The following is a 19,869-nucleotide window of genomic DNA, read 5'->3' as shown; positions in this document are numbered from 1 at the left end:
ATCATGAGGCAGTACTAAGGCCAGTGAGACTGACTTGGCAGTCTAATGAAAAGGAAACAGGTGCTTAAAAGAAACACACACAAACACAGTGAGCTTTGGAAGCAGAGGGGTGCTCAGCTCAAAGAATACAAAGCAACATGTTTACAGGCAAGCTAGTACTTGTAAATAAAGCAAGCACAGTGGAATTGTCAACACTTCTGTAAGGTTTCCCTCAACTCTTCTAAGTTAATTTCAACAAACTATTGACCTCACTGGATGTAGTATACAATTTTATTATATAATATATTGTTATACGTTATCATTTGTATCCCACTCTTAATCTATGGGCTTTGAAAAAACCAAAGATGAATTAACATTAGGTTAACTAATATTGACATTACTCTGGACTATAAATTTTAAAATATTTATGTAATACCATAAATAGCATACTAGTTGCAACTGATGTTACTAGAACTGAAAGCAGGATTTCACATTAATTTTTCTCTTAATTTCTTATTAGCTCTGACGGGTGTAATTTTTTTGGATCCTTACTATCTTAGCCGAGCCCAAATTTTTGTGCATGTATTGACAATGCATAATAATAAAAAACAAAAACAAAACAGAATACAGCTTTTATATTATTGAACTTTATGTACAAAATCATTTGATTTCAAATAAACATTTAATGTAAAAACAAACGTTCTTTTAAACTGATTTTTTTTTTTTTTACATCTACTGTACCATTCAAATGCTTTATCATCTTACATGATTTCTTCAAAATCTCTTAACAAGGGTACATATAGAAAAGAATTTTTTTTTTTATAAATAGAAACAAAGGGATTTTTTCAGCTTTTATTATAAGATGACATAAAAAGTTTACTCAACAGAAGTAATTTCATTACTATTTGGGGGAGGGAATCACCAACTTTTTGTGCAAACAATGCTAGCCTTCTTTTAAGCATTTAAGAGCATAACTGCTTAAGAAATGACATAAGCAATAATTCTACACCTACATCTCCCCTAAAATAATCTATTTTTTTTCTTTTTACATATGTGCACAGCTTTATTAGCAAATTAAAGCCCGAGAAAAATGCTCGAAATCCACTATCCAGAGGCATAATCAGAGTTTACTGTAACTCAGCATTTGGAGAGCTTACCAATCAAGGAGTCTGTAATGAAAGCTGCAGTTTCCCTCTTTCCTATTTTTTTTTTTAACACAAAAATCAATGACTAAGAACTTAATACTGGATGACAAATCACATCCACACTATTAGTTAAATAGCCTCACAGTTAAACACATCTCAAAGACCAATCAAATCAGTATTTACATTTTATAAATTTCTGAAGACACCATTAGAAAGCTTATATATCCCTTCATTAAACAAAATAGGGAACTGCATCTGATGGTGGTGGAATGAAATAAAAAAATTAAAAATACCTGTATTTACAGCAGCATTGATCCTTTATAAATAAAGAATATGAAAATGCATTTATCTTTAAGGATAATAAAAAATTGAGGTGATGTCACTCAACCACAGTGCTTGGAGTTGGACCAAAAACTCTATTGGTGCTTGTTAATGTGCCAGTAGTGAAACCACTTTCTGTTGGAGAAAATCCAACTGCAAATATGTGCATAAGACACATATAACACAGGGCAAAATTGCTCAAAACGATTCAAGTCAGCTTATTTGTATTGGATATTCTAATCGTGAAATACATTACGAAGACATCCTTGTGAAGAAAAAAAAGTTGTATCATTTTCTGATTCATTTTTATAGAACATTTCCTCCCTCAAAAGTGGCATCTTAAAAACCTCGAACTCATTCTTCCCTTGGTTTACAATCCTAATGAAGAGATATGGACAGCTGAATTTTCCATGTGATTACCTAATTGGGAAAGAAAAACAAGAAACAAAAAAAGCCAGCAAAATGTTCAAGTTTAAAAAAATATACTGGGTGAGCAATGCACCAAAATTATCCACATAAAAACAAATGGATGGTCAGTAACCTTATAAGCCAACACATTTCACCATCGACAATGTGAAAAATTAACATGCTCTCAAACAGGCGTAAGATGAAGAAGTGCTATTTTTAAATTGTAAAATGAACTTACATCATGTAAAATATCTTATGTCGTAATTTTTCATTCCAAATTGATAAATGATTTCAAATCAAGGATCAAGGTTTGACTGCAAATAGTAATGCAACATAATTTCACAAAAATCTTCAATTTCTAAAAAAGGGAATCACATTCCAATTTTCCCTCCCCAAGAAAATGTCTCACAATTAAAGTAGAAAAACAGCCAGTCACAACTGCAAAAAACCATAATTTAAATATATGAAATAATTTCTCGATTATCAAGTCAATATATTTCATAAGACAATTGTTGAAGTTAAAAATACTTTCTTTGAAGTATTGCTTTTCATGCTCAAACTTGAGAATGTTTTAATGACATCAATAAAACTGATATACATGTAATGCTGCATAATGAAGTGAAATAGAACCCTGATAAAAAATATCCTTGTTGAAATCATTTACTTCATCTGACAGTGCCTGTTTGGAACTTATGATTAAAAACAAAAACAAGACTCTTCCTAGAGGCTGAATTCCCTAGAATGAAATTTCAGTGTTTGTCCATAACATGGGGTTAGGCCTTTTCAGAGTTTTTGTTTTTTGCTCTGTTTTGAAACCCCTGAGACACCATCTGTTTCCAAAGCTTTCTCTTTTGAGTTAATTTCACTAAAGCCATTTGCTGTCCCATTTTGTTCTTCAGTGATTTCTTCATTTGCAGGGGAAGCAGATTCTCCTTTTTCTAATTTTTGTTGCATTTCACGGAGCTTGGTAACAGCTTTATCTATTGACATTATGCTAATAAGGTTAAAGTCATGCATGCTGACTAGATGAAGCATGAAGTTTCGACATAAATTCTTCTTAATTATTTTCTGTCCATAGTTTTCTACAAACAGCATACAGGCATGATTCATTTGATTGTCAGCAATAAACCTATTTAATAAAAAACAACACAAAACATCAATAGCAATACAAAGCATTTCTGTCAAATGCCAGTGATAACCATTATAGAACATTAAGACTATATCCAAATCCAGTTAAGTGATGACTTAACAGGTAGTAAAACTATACTGAATCTGAGATTCAATCACCTGAATGAGCTTACAGTTTTAGAAATTTAAACAAATTTAACCAGAGCTTAAATAGATGTCATTTCTGTTGTTCCTAACAAAATAGGAACTCAGCAGTTAAAAGTATAAAACATTTTCTCTTGCCAGCACCACTTTCATTAACTACATAATACTAACTATTCTCTCAGTTTCCTATTTCAGAAGCAGTGTTTCCTCTACATTTTCAGTTCATGGTAAACCTCTGAAAAGATGAAGATGTCACAACAAATGTGGTACAGTGTGATTGTTTTGGTGGAAAGCAATGAATAAAATTTGAGAAGCAAATTAAAATAGGAGAAGGCTGCTCAGTTACCGACTGAAACTGAGACTCTAACAGAGCCTGTAAAAGCCTGCCTGCAGATCTGATAAAATCCAAATAGTTTACCAAATACCTGCCAGTCTGTAATGCCAGTGTATCATGAACCCAGTAGTTGTTATGCTAACAGATTTGGATCAGGAATTAAAACAGAACTCAATTAAGTAATCTGACTAAAATTCTATCTTGAAACTGGCATATCAGGACAAAAGGAAAAACAGATTTCAGGCAAGCCTTCATATACATACTTCACTCACAACTGAGTTTTAGTGACTAGACCAGGGATCAGGCAAACATTTTCTGTAAAAGGGTAGATAGTAAATATTTTAGGTTTTGCAAGCCATATATGATCTCTGTTGTCTTCCTCTTTTTAATTTTTTACAACCCACTAAAAATGTGAAGAATACTCTTAGCTCAAGGCAGTTTACAAAAAAAAAGGCTATAGGCCATGCACCCAGACATCTGGACTAGAAGTTATGTACCAACTCCTCTTCACTCCCCAAGAGTAAGGAAACAAAAGTGCCCCCTCCCACTTATTTAACTATAAATGAAAAAACCTTACATGCTTGTGCTATACAAGAAAGCCTTATATGAGGATCTAATACTAATGAAGGTAGAGAAGAAAAATATATGTACTGACAGGTAAATAGTTCACATAGGGAAGGAAGCAGATCTGCAGGAAAAACAATGCTTCAGCCACAAAGGCACAAGAAATAAGGACTGTTCTACCTTGAGCTTTATGAAATGCTAATAAGAAATCAGAAAAGCTGCTTATATTTTATTCTGAATAATTAAGCAATTTTTAAAAATTGTGGCAATAAGTGTGATAGTTTCCAGGAATTCCAGGTGTGTAGCACATGGCGTATTATTTATGTATCCCCTAGCAATAAAAGGAATAAAAATTGGATTATCATTTTTTAAAAAAAGGACATTAAATAAAAACCTGTTAGATGGAGCTAGCACCTTCCTTAAACATTCTTGGAGGATAACCATTTTTCTTTATAATACTTGAATTAGGATATTTAGGACAAATTATATCTAAACAGAATTTTAAGTAAGGGTCTAACAGATTTATAGAATGTGAAGCAACGAAAAGAACGTAAAGGAAGTGGAATATTTGAATTTAGAAATACCCTACCCATGCTTCATGACATGGAGATTCCAGAGTTTCATCACTTCTTTCTCTCCTTCATTAACATCAGAAAATTCCTCAATTTGCTTTAAAAAGAAAAAAGAGAAAAAGAAGAAATATCTATTAGATACAGAATAAGTATAATTGGTATTTCTAAGAAAAAATTGTGTCAAAAATAGAATTTTTTGCAACTAAAAATACCACAACTTACTTATATAGCAAAGTGGCAATGTTTCTTAAAATCATCTATTTAGGTAGTAACTTTAAAAGGGAAATTCTATGTTATGACAACAGTTACCTTTAAATAAAATGAAAAAACACAATACAGAATCACAAGAAGAAAATCTATATTTCCTTTAGTTGGTTACTGTTAAAATGACACAATTATAAAAATTGTAGATTCCTGAATTCCTTAATTTAGAAAAAGCTCCTTTATACTAAATCAAAATGTAATTCATATTAAACATTAGTTTTCAAACAAAAATCATTTAATCATAAAATTCTAAAGTCACTGTCAACAATAATGATGATAACAGCAACAACAACAATAATAATAATAATTACAGTAATGGTTTTTTCTCTTAGCCATTCAGGATCTTTTTCATCTTCACTATCTACTTCCATTTCTTGTGGACGGAGAGGTAAACAAGTATCACTATGGAAATACAGGCGATTGTGTCCACTACTGTATGTTCGTTGCTGTTCCACTTCTCCATCTTCGGATTCAAGAAATTCAGACATGCTTGCTTTTGTTCGTTTTGGCCTAATGAAAAGCAATGTTGATGTAATGTTAAGTAACACAGAGAAGGCTCACACCCCCGAAATAGAGTACATTCCATTCCTACAGGTTTCTACCTAGGTATGCACACACAAACTTCCACTGGGAGACACTTGAATCCCCCTATAACCACTAGGGCAGTAGCAACATTAACAACACAGGAAAAAGCTGTAAGGAGGAAGTGAGAAAACCTCTGTAGAAACAGGAGCCGTGGGAGGGTTACACAGCACTATACCACCCCAGAGGCTTAGCTAATACTGAAATAAGGATTCCCACCTAAATGTAGCTTTGTCTGGCTTCCCTTTGTTCCTCCAACATCATCAATAGAAGTCAGAATAAATTTTTGTTGTATGACTTTTTTACCTACCTGCACACAAGAATGTGTGTGATAGGTGTTCTCTTTACTGGTCCATTGCGACTAAAAGCAAATCCAGGTTGGCGATGAATATCCTGAGGATTTCCTGCATAGGAGCCATCATAACACTCGTTGATAGAAACATCTATCCTAGCACCTTTTGGATGATACTGTAACAAAAATGGCAAGGTGTTTAGGAAAAGAAAATATTAATTATCCTAACTTAAATACCTATCCTTCCAACTTAATTAACTAAGAAGTACTTGTGGGTTCTTAATGTTTCAAAAACTAAAATATGCTAGGCATACCAGCATGGTGAACAGGAAGTCAGAAGACCTGGAGTCAAAAAGATCTATGTTAAAATCCTGGCTGTGCCATTTATTGGCTTGGTAACTTCGTACAAATGATTTCTTGACTGAGCAAGGATAAGGAAATTACCACTTAATTCAGAGCTGGTGTGAGGATTATGTGAGTCATTATAGGTGTACTGTGCAAATATACATAAACTCTGAATCATTCACTGTTAATTCATGCATAAGCAATCCATCAGTGTAGAGATTTTGGTATTTTGCATAAAGTACAATTTCTGAAAGTCAAATTGTATTATAATGTACAATATATTATGAGTAAGAAAAGATGAAAGTCACTCACCACATAGTTGAAGATAAACCTGCTATGGCAGAGTTTAAGATGTTTGAGCAAGCTGTAGAGTTTGCGGCAGTTCAGAGTGCACCAAGGGCAATGCAGGTCATCTCTTGCTTCAGTTTGCTGTCTTGTATTGTTGTTATAAAGGAACTTTAAAAATAACAGAAAACAAAAAGAAGAACAGCAAATCTCAAGATATTTTGTTTCATTATTACCTTTAAAAATAGTTAAAACAATTTAAAAGGAAAATCAAGTCAGAGGCATTCTTTTTATTTAAATATGCCAAAATATTTCAGATACAACATGCAAAACAAAGGCATCTCGTGATTACTTAAAAAAGAAGGGTAAGCTTTGTTTACCTGATAAAATATCCTTAATTTTTGTCGGTTTTCATTTGAAGTATCTTTTTCTTTTCTTGTTTGCAGATCTGTAGTCAACGATTCTTTAACAGCTGAAAACACATACTTTTGTATTTAATGAAAATAGTTGCTTCTTAAAAGTGAAGTAATACATCTTGTGAAAATAATTAAACAATAAAGGTTTCACAAAATTCTTCTTGTGGTATTTAATACAATGTTTGTTCTCACCCTCAACTGATGTTCAGGGGAACAATCCCCTTAATCAGCAACCCTAATCAGATAGTAAGGTCTTTATTGGCAGGAGCCATTTTTTTTTCCTTTAAAAACCACCTATAATGTCCTAAAACATTCTAAAAATAACCCCAAGTAATTATATGTAGTCACTGTAATGCTCTCAGCACTCTGAGGTCAGAGCATGGTTTTGATTGGACTTTGTATTCCCAGTGCACAGCAGTGAGCAGATATCCACTAAATGTTGGTTTAACAGAAATTAAAGTGATTGCACTAATATCATTCCAAATCCAAAAGGTAATCATTTGTTAATAATTCCGGTATATTACTTTACTGACTTAAAAATAAAAATTTTTCTTTCCCCTGATATAAGTAATCATTTCATATGTACAATTTTGTATAAAACTCTTCTTCTCAGTTTCTTTGAAACTCTTTTATCTACTTGGCCACAGAATTCTTTGAGAAGTGCCCAGACCACAATTTACTTGGGAAATCTTTCCTCTGACATGGGTCATTTCTTTTATCTCTTGAATCTGACTCTTACAGTGACCTGCACACAATTAATGGACATGAGTGGCATATGTCAAAGACAGCTGTCTTAAGCCTTCTGCCTTCTTAAACAGTCTTAGATAAAAACATACAGATGCTCTCAGGTCAAGGACAGTGTTCTTATCAGGCAGATAAACAAAATGAAAGAATACTGCAACCTGGGCCTTAACTAAGCAGAGCTAACTGCTACAATTTGTAAATGTTTTTCCTCTTAAAAATTTACTGCAAAATTTAACCTGGTAAAATTCAGGTTATGATGATCCTTTTCCAGCCCTAAAATTGTACAAACACTCTGAAATAATGAAGTCAGTTCCATAACATAAACAAATTTTTATATGAATTTTTAAAAGCATACAGTTCCAAAGCCCTTTAAAGCTGCAATTCCAACATCTAAAAAGCTCTGAAAAACAATCATTTTCTCATGAGTTTATTTATTTAATTTATTTAATGGAGACAAATTTATTTAATTTATTTAATGGAGACAAATTTATTTAATGGAAAAACCCTAAACTGACATAAGGCTATCTATAAACCTAATTTGGAGGTGTTATATAGTATACAGCATATATCCTATATACTATACCACACTTATAAAATTAAAGAAACCAAAAAACCCCCAAAATTCCCACATACATCTGGCACAAAGGTTTTGAGTAAAGGACTAATAATAGGAGAACCCTAATTTACTCATAATATGCCTAATAAGTCAAATAATACTTCCCAAAGATTACTGGAGCAAAACACAAACTAATTAATCTAAAGCCTAAGTCCTAACTCTGCAAAGCATTATTTTGACAGCAAAGTTTTCGTACCAATAGTTTGAGTAGGTTTAACTGAACCAGGCTTGTTTTCTTGATGGAGACTCTCTGAATTTCTAGTGGCAAGAGGTTTGGCGATAGGAGCTGTAGATTTATCATTGGTCTCTCCTGTCCAACGAAGAGTGAACTGCAACGTAGGTCCCTGAGAAAATGTTTCAAATGGAGGCAGTCTCTTAAAAAGAAAAAACATGAAAACAGTGAAGATTCCAAATAATGAACTGAAAGAAATTGTAGGAGTAAAAAGAAAATATTTATTATGACATGTTAATGTGAATTTGACTTAACAGATTTTTCCTTAAAAACCCCAAATGCCTACATGGATGGCCAGGCAAATAAAATAAATGTATAGTGTAGTAGAGCCTGTAGTACTGGAGGGCTCAGATTGTCTCCAAGAGTGACTACTTATTGGCAATTGCTGAATTGTTGCCCCATATAAACAATGGCCCAACACAGCCAGATTTTCAGATCTTTTTCCAAGTTTCCAAGAGAAATATTCCAATTTTTATTTGTTGGTAATTAAAAAATTAAAACAAAAAAACTATGATACCCAAAGCCTACTGGTCTGCAACCTCTCTTAGATGACCAATTACTTTTTCTGTGTAAACTGAATGATTATTAAAACAATTAGTAATTTTCCTTGACTTCTCTCAGCTTCACTGGCGACTGCCCTTACTTCTCTTCTTTGGATTTTAGGACACTGAACTATCTTGGCTTTCCTCCTCCACCTCTAGTCACTTATAAAACCACTCTTCTCTTGGCCTCCTTAATTCCTAGCTAACATTTAGCCATATGCCCGAGTCTCTCACCCATCCTCAAGGATTTACCCATTAGAGAGATGATCCCAAATTGGTTCTCCATTCTTTATACTTGAGCTCTAAACACTGCCACTTGGGTATCAAGGTCACCCTGAACTAAAATATGTTTTTAGATGTGAATGTATTATCTTTTCTTTCCTTCTCAGGTACAATTATTTTTGTTCCAAGCATTATCAGTCTACTAGTGACCCTGAACTAAAAATTTCAGAATTACATTTGACCCCTATTCTTGCTTCTGCTTTTCTTACATAATCATCAAGTATAGATCCTTACTATCTTATCAGTACAGTATCTTAGCTGCTCTCCCAGCTTCTAATTTTTACTTCCCAATCCATATCCAGGAGACCAAATAATCTTCTCAAAGACTGCTTTCATGCTATTCCCTTTTACAGAAACCTTCAATGGGCTCCTATTTATTTTTACTGCCACACAAGTCTAATCTCCCTCTACATCTTTATTACAAATAATCCTCTTAAAACTATCATTTTAGACTGGAATGAAGTGAAAGTGTAATCATATAAACCAATTTTGACACAGTTGAGTCCATATCTAGGAATTTATCTTATAAAAATACTTGCAATGCAAAAAGATACATGTATGGGATGGCCAGAAAGTTTGTTTGGGTTTTTTAAGATCTTACGGAAAAACCTGAACGAACTTTTTGGTCAACCCAATACAAGTATACTCACTACAACATTTTTGAAAATGTAAAAAAAATTAAAATAATCAAATTATCCATTGAAGTGACACTGGTTTAGTAAATTATGGGACATTATTTAAAAGAATAACACAGAGCTGTTAAAAAGAAGCAAATCTATATGACCTGACTTAAAAGGATACCCATTTCATATTGCCTCAATTTCTTGGGAAAACCCAACAACTCATATAATAATCCTTATTTTCCCATGGATAAACGTAACAAACTTTAAAAAAGAAATTTAAAACAGCAAGATAATAAATACCTGCAGAAAATTCAAGCACTGTAGATACACATAAAGAAATAAAAATTATTTAAAATCCCATCACCTAGAGGTAACCACTATTATGATTAATTTTATAAAAGGTGGATGTATTATTATATAAAAATTAAATATCACGGAAATCTTCTTGTCAAAGTATTGTTCTTTCAATGTATCTTTTGAGAGTTAAGGTGTTTCCAATTTTTCACTATTTAAAATTTTCAGGCAAGACTTGTAATCTACATCTTTTCAGTTAAACAGTTACTACCTTGTGACAAAACTGTAGAATGAAAATTAACTGTTACATAAAACTGTTAATAATTATATACACAATCAAAATTTTTATTCGTATCGCCAGTCTGCCCTCCAATAAGGTTATACCAACTTATTCTTACATTAAAGCATTATTTGAGAGCATGTGCCCTCACGTCTCCAACTAGAAACTGTCAACCCTTTTTAACTGTTGTCAAACTAGTAGTCAAAAGTAGTATCTCTGATTTTGTTTGCGTATCTTTGAATACTAGTAAGGTTGAATATCTTTTTAAAAGCTTACTGGTCATCTATATTTGTTGCTTTAAAAACTGTCAGACTGTTCTTTATCCATTTTTTTCTAATTAGATTGCTTATGTTTTTATTAACTGCATATTCATATTAGCCTTTTGTTATGTTACAAATATTAGCCCCAGTCCATCATTTGCTTTTAACTTTAGCTTTGTGCAGTATATGATTCACTTTAGTCATTTTCATTTTATGCTTTCTAGCTTTTGTAGCATACCTAGAAGGGCTTTCCTCATAGCAAGATTACATTAATATTCACCTATATTTTTTTCTGAAGTTATATAGTGTGAATTTTCACATTTACATTTATGAGCCTTCTGGAATTTCTTAGGTCTAAGTTTATTTCCAGATGGCTAGAGACCAATTCTGTCACATGGATAATGAACAGCTTATCTTTCCCACACAGATCTAATACCTATTTTATCACAGATTAAATTCAAGATATACAGAAAACTATTTCAAGACTACGCTTCAGTGATGTGCTTATCTATTGCTAAGATTTTACCATAAATTTAAGTTCTTTTAACTTTATACTATGTTCTATTATCTGGTAAGTAAAGGTTCTCAGAAAACTTTTCCATAATTTTCCTTAGTATTATTACATATTGTTCTAGGTTAACTTGAGACTAATTTTTTAAGGCCTAAAAATCAGGATTTTGCTTGTGCTGGTACACTGATCTAATATATTTAGAAATAAATGACAGTATTCTGCTGAGTCTGCCTATCCAAGAAATGTATGTATGCCTATTTATTTTTTTAAGTCTCTTAGAAGAGTTATTTTAAGCCTGCTTCATCTAAGATTTGAAGATTTCTTGATAAATTTATTAGTCATATGTTACCTGCTGTTACTATGAATGGAATTTAAAATATCAGTTAACATTTATTGAGCACTTATTTTATGCCAGGCACGGTGCTAAGCATCTTTAATCATTTCATTTAACCCATCAATTCTATGCCTCGTTTCACAAATGAGAAAACCGAGACACACAGGGGATTAAGTAATTTGCCAGATGCCACATAGCTAGGAGTGGAGATTTGAAGCTGGCAGTCTGGTTCCAAGGATGATGCCTTCCATTAAATACTCTGACTAGATAATTTTGACTTGTGTTTTTCAAAGTATAAAAAAAAGGACTCTTCCTTCCAACATGAATTCCTTCCAATGTGAATTTGCATTTGGGGAAGAAAACATCAATCAAAAATGGGAGTTCATAACTATAACGTGCTCAGTCTTCTAAGTAGTCCATACCTTCCCATCAAGAATAGTCTCCCATGTTGCTCTTTTCTTGCTTATTGGACATTCTTCCATTTCCTGCATGGCTACTTCATATTCCCCATCTAAAAGCTGTAAGCGCCTGTTAGACAAACACATACACTTTAAAGTAACCTGAGTATTACTGTAAGTACACAAATTCTACATCTTTAGATTTATACTAAAAAGCATTTATTAAATTTATAAACTAGCTTACATACCCAACAAGACTTAAAAATATACCTACACTCCATTCCTGACAAAAGAAATTTTAATGATTTGTACTGATAATTATTACTAGAGAATGATTTCATTACTGTAGCTACTCAGATATAACTTTAAACATTTAAAGTATAATATGCCTAAGGTCTTAAAACTTGCTAAGTTTTAAACGTTAAGTATAAAGCATGTGTGCAGGCTTTATACTTTTAAAATCAAGGTTAACAATGGTGTTATAATACTTGCCTTAGGGAACCGCTAAGAATTATGTCTCTGTTATCTTTAACTACTGTAAGTACTTGAACTAGAATTCTTGACTTTTATACTTGACCAGTAAACTAATTAACTGTAAGATCCTGGGGGGCACCTGGCACATATAGGTGCTCAATAAACATTTCATAGGTGAATGAATAAATGGAATACTGGTTGAATCGAAGAATCGATTAAATTCTACCCATACTCACAGTATAGTTTTAATGTGTGTGTACATATCTGTGTGTGTATACATAGTTTATGTTATTTTTTCCATACAATTAAACACTACTAACCTAAATACCATTCTTCAACCATACTCAATAATTAATTGTATATCAAGAATCTGGCATCTCTTCATCAGTCTTAGAGAAATTCTGTTAGGTGGTATTAGCTGACATTTATTGAGTGCTTACTATGTGCCAGGCACTATTTTAAAGACTTTACAGAGTTCATTTAATCTTCCCAACACCTCTATGAAGTAGATGCTTTTACTCCATTGTGCAGAAGAAGAAACTGAGGCATAGAGAGGGTTAAATAACTTGCCTTAAGATGACACAGTAAGTAGCCAGAGCTAGCAACAGAATCTAGGTAATCTGCCTCCAAAGTCTGACTCTTAACACCAAATGATTTTGAGCCTTAAGAATTTTTGTCTTTATGCTGTGCTACTGAATTTATTCTACTTCAATAATATATCAATCAACAAGGCTGTTCAACTTAATATTTTTAGAAGCTAATTTTATTTACTAATTTGAATAGGTAATACATTAGTATCCTTCTAAAATGGAAAGGACTTTTCCTCCTGCATGTTTACATGACTACATAATATTCTATTTTATGGCTGAACACGTGATAGCTACAATCCAGTGTACTCTCCTACCTGTAGTGTATGAAGAGGCCCTTTTCCCCCACAGCCTCATCAACAGTGCTTTATCAAGTTTTTTGATATCTGTCAAACTGGTAAGTGAAAAAATGACATCTCAGTGTACTTTTATATTCAGATGTTTTACCTTTTAGTTGTTTAAAAACCATATATATTTTCTTTTCTTGTAAACATTTTCACGATATCCCTTCCTCATTCTTCTATTGGCCTGTGGTGTTTTTTTTACTTAGTATAACCTTTTTATATTAAAGGAATGAGGCATCTATCTATATATTATGAGTTGAAATTAATTTTCTCCTGACTTGTCATCTTTATTTTGACTTGGCTTATGATGGTGTTTTTGTTTTCAGAAGAAGTTTTTTTATTTCACTCTATATTTCATACTCTTTCGATATGGCTTTTGAATTTTGGTCATTCTTTAAGGAGACTTTAGCTTCTCAGAGATTATAAAAAGAATTTTTAAAACATCTAACTCCTCAGATCTTGGTTGGCAAATACTTCTCCTCTACTGAAAGGAACTACGACCCTTTGAAGAAATAGCCAATTCCAGAGCAGAGGTAGGAAAAGGAGAATGTAAAGCCTGGAACATCTAGAATATTCCAGAAAACAAGGAAATAAATAAATAAAAACAAGTCAAAGGGACTTAGGAGCCTGCTTGGAGGGGCTCCTCCTGACCAAATTTGGGACAATTTGAGCATTAAAATAGCAACATCAATAGATTAAAACAGACTGAATAAAAGTGGAATTCGTTAATCCATACTGATTTAAAAAAAAGGTTGAGAGAAGGAACGCTCTTCTTCACAGAAAAATGCCAACAAACCAAACATGGAAGAACTGATAGAAAGTTACCATGTGGCCACCGCCACAGAATAATTTATTCAAGTAAGAATCATCAATGGATGCTAAACTATTGCGTTAAAAAAAAAAGACTATTGGGAGAAAAAGGACATTTATCCAGTTTCATGTATTAATTATTACAGAGGTTGCAAATTAATTAATTAAAGTGAAAAGGGACCATTACAATGGAGAAATATGGTAAATACCACTTTAGCCAAGCGATCAAACCTAGTATCAGCTGTGTCTGTGACGTGCACAAAGAACACATCACCAATTAGTGTTCCTGCCCAAAATGTTTAACCCGAATCTAAACGTAAAGAAACAATCACAAAAGTCCAAATTGAAAGACATTCTGCAAAACTACAGGCCTGTATTTAAAGTGTTGTTATAAAAGGCAAAAAAAAAAAAAAAAAAAAAAGGCTGGAAAACTGTTCCAAATTGAAGGAGACTGAATAGATATGGCAACTGACAGATCGCAATCCTTGACTGGGATGAGTAGGGAACAGAAAAGGACATTATCGAGGAAACTGGGGAGAGAGTATTGTATTTTTTGTATCATGTTAAATTTCCTGAATATGATAGGCGTACTGTGATTATGGAGGGAAATGTCCTTGCTCTTAGGAGATACACTCTGAATGAAGTGTTTATGAATAAGGAACGAAATCCAGTGTCATGATCTAACCCTCAAATGGTTTGTCACAAAAATACACTCACAAATAAAGCAAATGTGGTAAAATGTTAACAACTGATGAATCTAGGTGAAGGGTACATGGGTATTAATTACTACCTGTATTGTTCTTTCAACTTTTTTATAGGTTTGGAAATTTTCAAAAGAAGTTGGGAGAAAATTCTCCCATGATTTCCTCTTGGTACTTTTTTAAAAAGCAGTTTTTTTGTTTTAACGTACAAGGAGTATGTTAATATAAGGTAGAAAGAATTCTTAAAAGAATATAATATACCCCTCCCCTCACGTTGCCTAAAATATACAGAACATCTACCAACACTGATGAAGCCCAGTGTGCAACAGCAGCCTAACTGCTTCTCCCACAGACACAACCCCTATCTCCTAGCATATATATTTCTGTTGTTCTCCATTTAAATTTTTGATCCACATTCAAATTTCTGACTTTAAAAAAAACACTATATTGGTTTCTGCCAGTAACATTAAACAACATTAAGTGGTATATTCTAAGACAATATGGTAGCAAAATCCATGGCATTATTCCTAATCACCTTTGCTTTCCCATTAAAAGCCCTATAACCTTTCTTTACCCTAGTGGCTAATAAGTGGATTACATTAAAGCAACAATTTACTTTTTAAAGAGCAGGAGAAACACACTAATTGCTTTTCTTGGCTCTTTCTCCTATACCTGACTGTGAACTGTGTTAACTACCAGTGAGCAGCCTAGGACAAGAAATCATGACATATTATAGGTTTCATCCTCCAACCCTATCAAAAAAGAATGCTGTATTTGCTTCCCAGAGGTTCTTTTACTGGCACTAAGATGCTTCATTCCCAAATGAAAACTGTAGAGATGATTATAAATCCAAGTGTTCCTTGCTACCCTGTGCCAGATGCACACAGAGCCACACAATGATGATTACACACACTTTTCTTCCTTAACTCTAGTAAATACATAATCTCAAGATTTGCATGGGGCCCACTTTATTCGGGTCTCTGCTCAAATATGACCTTTTCTCAGAGGCTTTCTCTACAAAACCACCATTTATTCTCTTTATTTTTCTTCACAGCATTCCCACTAAGTGACATTAGTTGATACAATTTTGGGGGGTGGTGTCTGTTTCCTCCACTAGAAGTTAAGCTCCATGAGGGCAGGGGTTTTGTTGCCTTCTCACCGCCTAAAACAATGTCTGACAAAGAAGAGACACTCAGAAAATACTTGCTGAATAAACAATCTTAACTGAGCCATTCAAATAGTTCCTCATCTGTGTTTATTGCTTTCTATGTGATAAAGAGAAAAGTTCAGTATTTGCAAATTTGTTTTTTCATCCATAAGAATAAAGAGAAACAAAGGCAAAGAAATAGTATCACCACTATATTCTGCTTCAAAATAAAAACATTTCTAAAACATGGGAGCCTTGCTTGTCCATCAACATTACCTGTTTTTATCAAATACTGTCATTTGTGCAACAAATGTTTTTTCCCCATCTTCACGATTTCGTTTTCTTCTAGCTGGAAGTTCTTCATTGACATCTGAATTTGACAAACATTTCTCATGAATCAAATATTCAAGCAAAAACATATTTATGATATATAGTCCCTTCACATAACATACTACATTAATCCCAAATGAGGTACAAATAAACTTAAGTTACAATATAATAATATCCAAACACTCTTCAACTTTATGTCTCAACCTTATGTCCTTACTTTTTGATATTCATTGACATTATTAACCCCACATTTTTGCAAATATTATTTTCTGTTCAGAATGATCTTTATTTCTAGGCAAGGAGAAAAAAACCCTCCTCATTCATGGTTACTTTCCAGGAACTTCAAAGAATACTTCAAGACTCAAAGATTATTTCTTCCAAGGTGCTTCTCCCCTGAACTTCACAAATACCTCTATTATACCACATATCATTTAGCTGCAATTATATTTTATGTTTATCTCCATACTCTAGGTTATGAGCCTTTGGAAGATGGGACTGGATTTTTTTATCATCTTTGTGTCCCCAGCACCTATATGTTGTTTGAATGATTACCTCAAAGGTGGATTCAGAACTGTTGGGAGGATACAAGGATAGATGTATGGTAAGTATAATAAAATGTTAACTGTAGACTCTAAGTGGTGGGTAGATAGGTGTTCACTACCAAATTCTTTTGTCTGCTCTGTATGTATGAAAATTTTCACAATAAAACGTTGAGGGGGGAATGAATTCATTGTTTGCTGAGAGACTAATTTAAATACCAGTCTTTTCCATCCAGTGTTCAATATATATATATATATATATATATATATATATATATATATTTTTTTTGCTGCATGAAATGTTTCATCATACAATGAGAATTTTACAGATTAAATACCTAGTACAACACAATAGCCAAAAGCCTAAGAGCAAGGCCTATCTACCATAAAATTAATTATCTCATTAGACTATAAGAGATTTGCAAATAAATAAAGGCCATGCTATTAGAACACATGCGTTTATTTCTAGTTTGGCACCATTTTTCCTCTAATTATGAAAATAACTAAAACAAGGAATATTCTGTACACAATTATGAATACTACGAAGATGTATTAGTTCAATCATTTTCACTGATCACCTTAATAATCTCCAACAACAAAATCTAGTAAAATTATTAAAATAAAAATTACCAATATTTTCATTGGTTTCTCCATTAATCATTCCATTAAACTCTCTTCTTCCTGGACGAGTCACTCTAAATAGCAATGAGTAAGACTTCACCATATGGCTGTTACTAGGTTCAAATTCATTACTGGAAACTGCAAGGGACGGGAAATTTCCAGGTTTTGTTTGATTGAGGTCAGGATTCAAAGGCACCTGCTTTTTACCTGTAGGAACTTGCCTTATTGGACAACTTACATCCTGCAAAGGCAAAGATTATTATATTTACTTATGCATATGCAATTGTAAGAATTACCATAAAACCTCTAATCACAGCTATAGGAAATATGGTATAGGCCACGATTTCCAAATGGCATGCTAAAATTCTAACCGTACGTCTGAAAATTGTGATGAAGCAAAAAGAAAATTTGGATCAGCTATCTTTCAAATATTAGCACAATTGAGGATATCCTCAATATAATGAAAATAATGATATAATGGTGTATCTAATATTTAGCTGATGGTCATCTGAAAGTTTTAAGTTAGAAATATAGAACTAAAACCATGCTTAAAATATTACAACTCATGTAAATTAATCTTTTCCCCTTAAATATTCTATTTTAATAAAATGACTGATAGGACTATTAGAAATGAAAAAGATTATTACAATAACCCCATTGTCAACAACACTGAGAAATAGTAAATCCATATATTTAAATATATTGTTTATAAGAAGTAACATTAATCATCTTATGAGTAATGTTCTGTAATTCTATAACTAGAGTTATGCTGAAAGAGCAAAGTTGAAAAATTGCAAGATGCAGAAGACCTTTTTAACAAAAAATATAGTACATATTTTAGGTAACTTCTTTTTAAAAACAAACAGAATACATGCTTATGGTCTTAAAATTCTGCTCTACAAGAATATAAAATGAGAAAAATAAAAGTCTCCTCCACCCCCCAGGTCTCATACTCCAGAGAAGACTAATATTAGCAATTGGTTGTATATATCCTTTGAAGGAAACATTTACGCCTATTATTTTTTTTAACACAATAAGGATCATACTATAGTTACAGGCACATTTTTTTGCCTAAATAATAATATTATCTTGAATTTTCACATCACTACTTGTTGTGTATGGGGGTTGGGTGGGAGCGTGGAGTATTATTAACTAACTTTATAGAGTTTTTGATACGTACTTACACTGCTGTCTCCCATCACCTTGGTCTATTACATACCAATGCTCTAGCACAGTTTTCACCATAGCACCTTACTGTGATTGATTTTGGAAAAGCATGAGCAATCAGAACCTCTACACAGGTCATTCCTTTTTTTTTTTTTTTTGGTCTCACCACATGGCTTGTGGGCTTTTACTTCCCCAACCAGGGATCGAGCCCAGGCCCTCTGCAGTGGGAGCATGAAGTCCTAACCACTGGACCGCCAGGGAATTCCCTCCCATTCTTAAAATACCCAAGGACTTAAGGCTACTAAAAGTATATCTGTTGGCTTTGGTGGGCTGCCCAGGAAATTTAACCACCATAATACTTGTTTCTATGGTGAAATGATTTCATCTTATAAATAAAAATTTGAAGCAATATATTTATAAGTTAATGGCTGATAATGCTAGAAACAGAAATTTCTTTGCCTGAGAGTAGTGTTACAAGATAATCCTTTTGGAAAAAACTCTCTCTTAGCCCTTATTTAAAACATTAATGTGTACAAATAGCTAAAACAAATAAGCTAAGAGACTGGAGTGGCAGGAAGCAAATGATTTATGTCCTAAGATGCTAAAAGACAGCTTCTTCCCTTCACTGTCATACTCCTGTAACAGAAAGTTTTATGCAGATACCTACAGCCAGATTAGAAAAAACATGAAGATATGGGAGGTTGGCAAAAGACGTTATCAGTTTTACAATTCAGCCATCAACATATTTAAAAGCTTTTAAGGTTTATATGCATAAACAATATATATGCATAAACATATTCAATGAAAAAAATTATTCCATTTCATCTACCAGTATAATCCTATACATTACCTTTCTTTTTTTGTGGCAAACTTTCACAAGCAGGACTTCCAGGGTAACAGAATTTTGTTCATTTTCTGAATTTTGTGATGGCTTATCTAAATAGAAAATCAATACTTTAAAATCGATTTTACACTTGATCTTAGCCAAAAGGCCGAGAAGTGATTAAAATCTATTTTTAAAAAAATAGTATTCATTTTCCTAAGAAGTCTGAGAATTTACAAAAAAGACTTCCTATAATGAAGTCTTCTCAGAAGTTTACTCATTCCTTTTTCCCAAAATCAGTTTCAAATTTGACAAATACAGTTAAGGCTTCTTAGTAGAAAGCACAAATGAAATAGTTCAGGAGAGGTAACACACAAAATAAACATTAAATTTTTTTTTCCTTCTTCTAAAATCTATTAGAAAAATTATTT

At 32.8% G+C, this 19,869-nt stretch overlaps 1 protein-coding gene across 2 annotated transcripts in view; it reads right to left on the bottom strand.

Annotated features, from left to right (window-relative positions):
- Positions 1-2,636: 2,636 nt before the first annotated feature.
- SUZ12 (SUZ12 polycomb repressive complex 2 subunit) overlaps positions 2,637-19,869 on the bottom strand; it is a gene marked incomplete at both ends in the record, with an annotated part of 38,048 nt that continues 20,815 nt past the window's right edge. For both annotated transcript variants that reach the window (XM_079726200.1, XM_079726201.1), the window contains 11 exons: positions 2,637-2,982; positions 4,613-4,692; positions 5,171-5,369; positions 5,752-5,909; positions 6,391-6,534; positions 6,744-6,835; positions 8,336-8,513; positions 11,920-12,025; positions 16,235-16,328; positions 17,458-17,689; positions 19,466-19,551. In XM_079726200.1, coding sequence (XP_079582326.1) covers positions 2,637-2,982; positions 4,613-4,692; positions 5,171-5,369; positions 5,752-5,909; positions 6,391-6,534; positions 6,744-6,835; positions 8,336-8,513; positions 11,920-12,025; positions 16,235-16,328; positions 17,458-17,689; positions 19,466-19,551 — 1,715 coding nt within the window. The remainder of the gene's footprint in view (positions 2,983-4,612; positions 4,693-5,170; positions 5,370-5,751; positions 5,910-6,390; positions 6,535-6,743; positions 6,836-8,335; positions 8,514-11,919; positions 12,026-16,234; positions 16,329-17,457; positions 17,690-19,465; positions 19,552-19,869) is intronic.

The sequence above is a fragment of the Hyperoodon ampullatus genome (genome assembly GCF_949752795.1).
Source record: "Hyperoodon ampullatus genome assembly, chromosome: 19".
In the NCBI taxonomy this organism is placed as follows: domain Eukaryota; kingdom Metazoa; phylum Chordata; class Mammalia; order Artiodactyla; family Ziphiidae; genus Hyperoodon; species Hyperoodon ampullatus.
The sequence above is the reverse complement of the archived record's forward strand: the minus strand, read 5'-3'. Positions and strand labels throughout refer to the sequence as shown.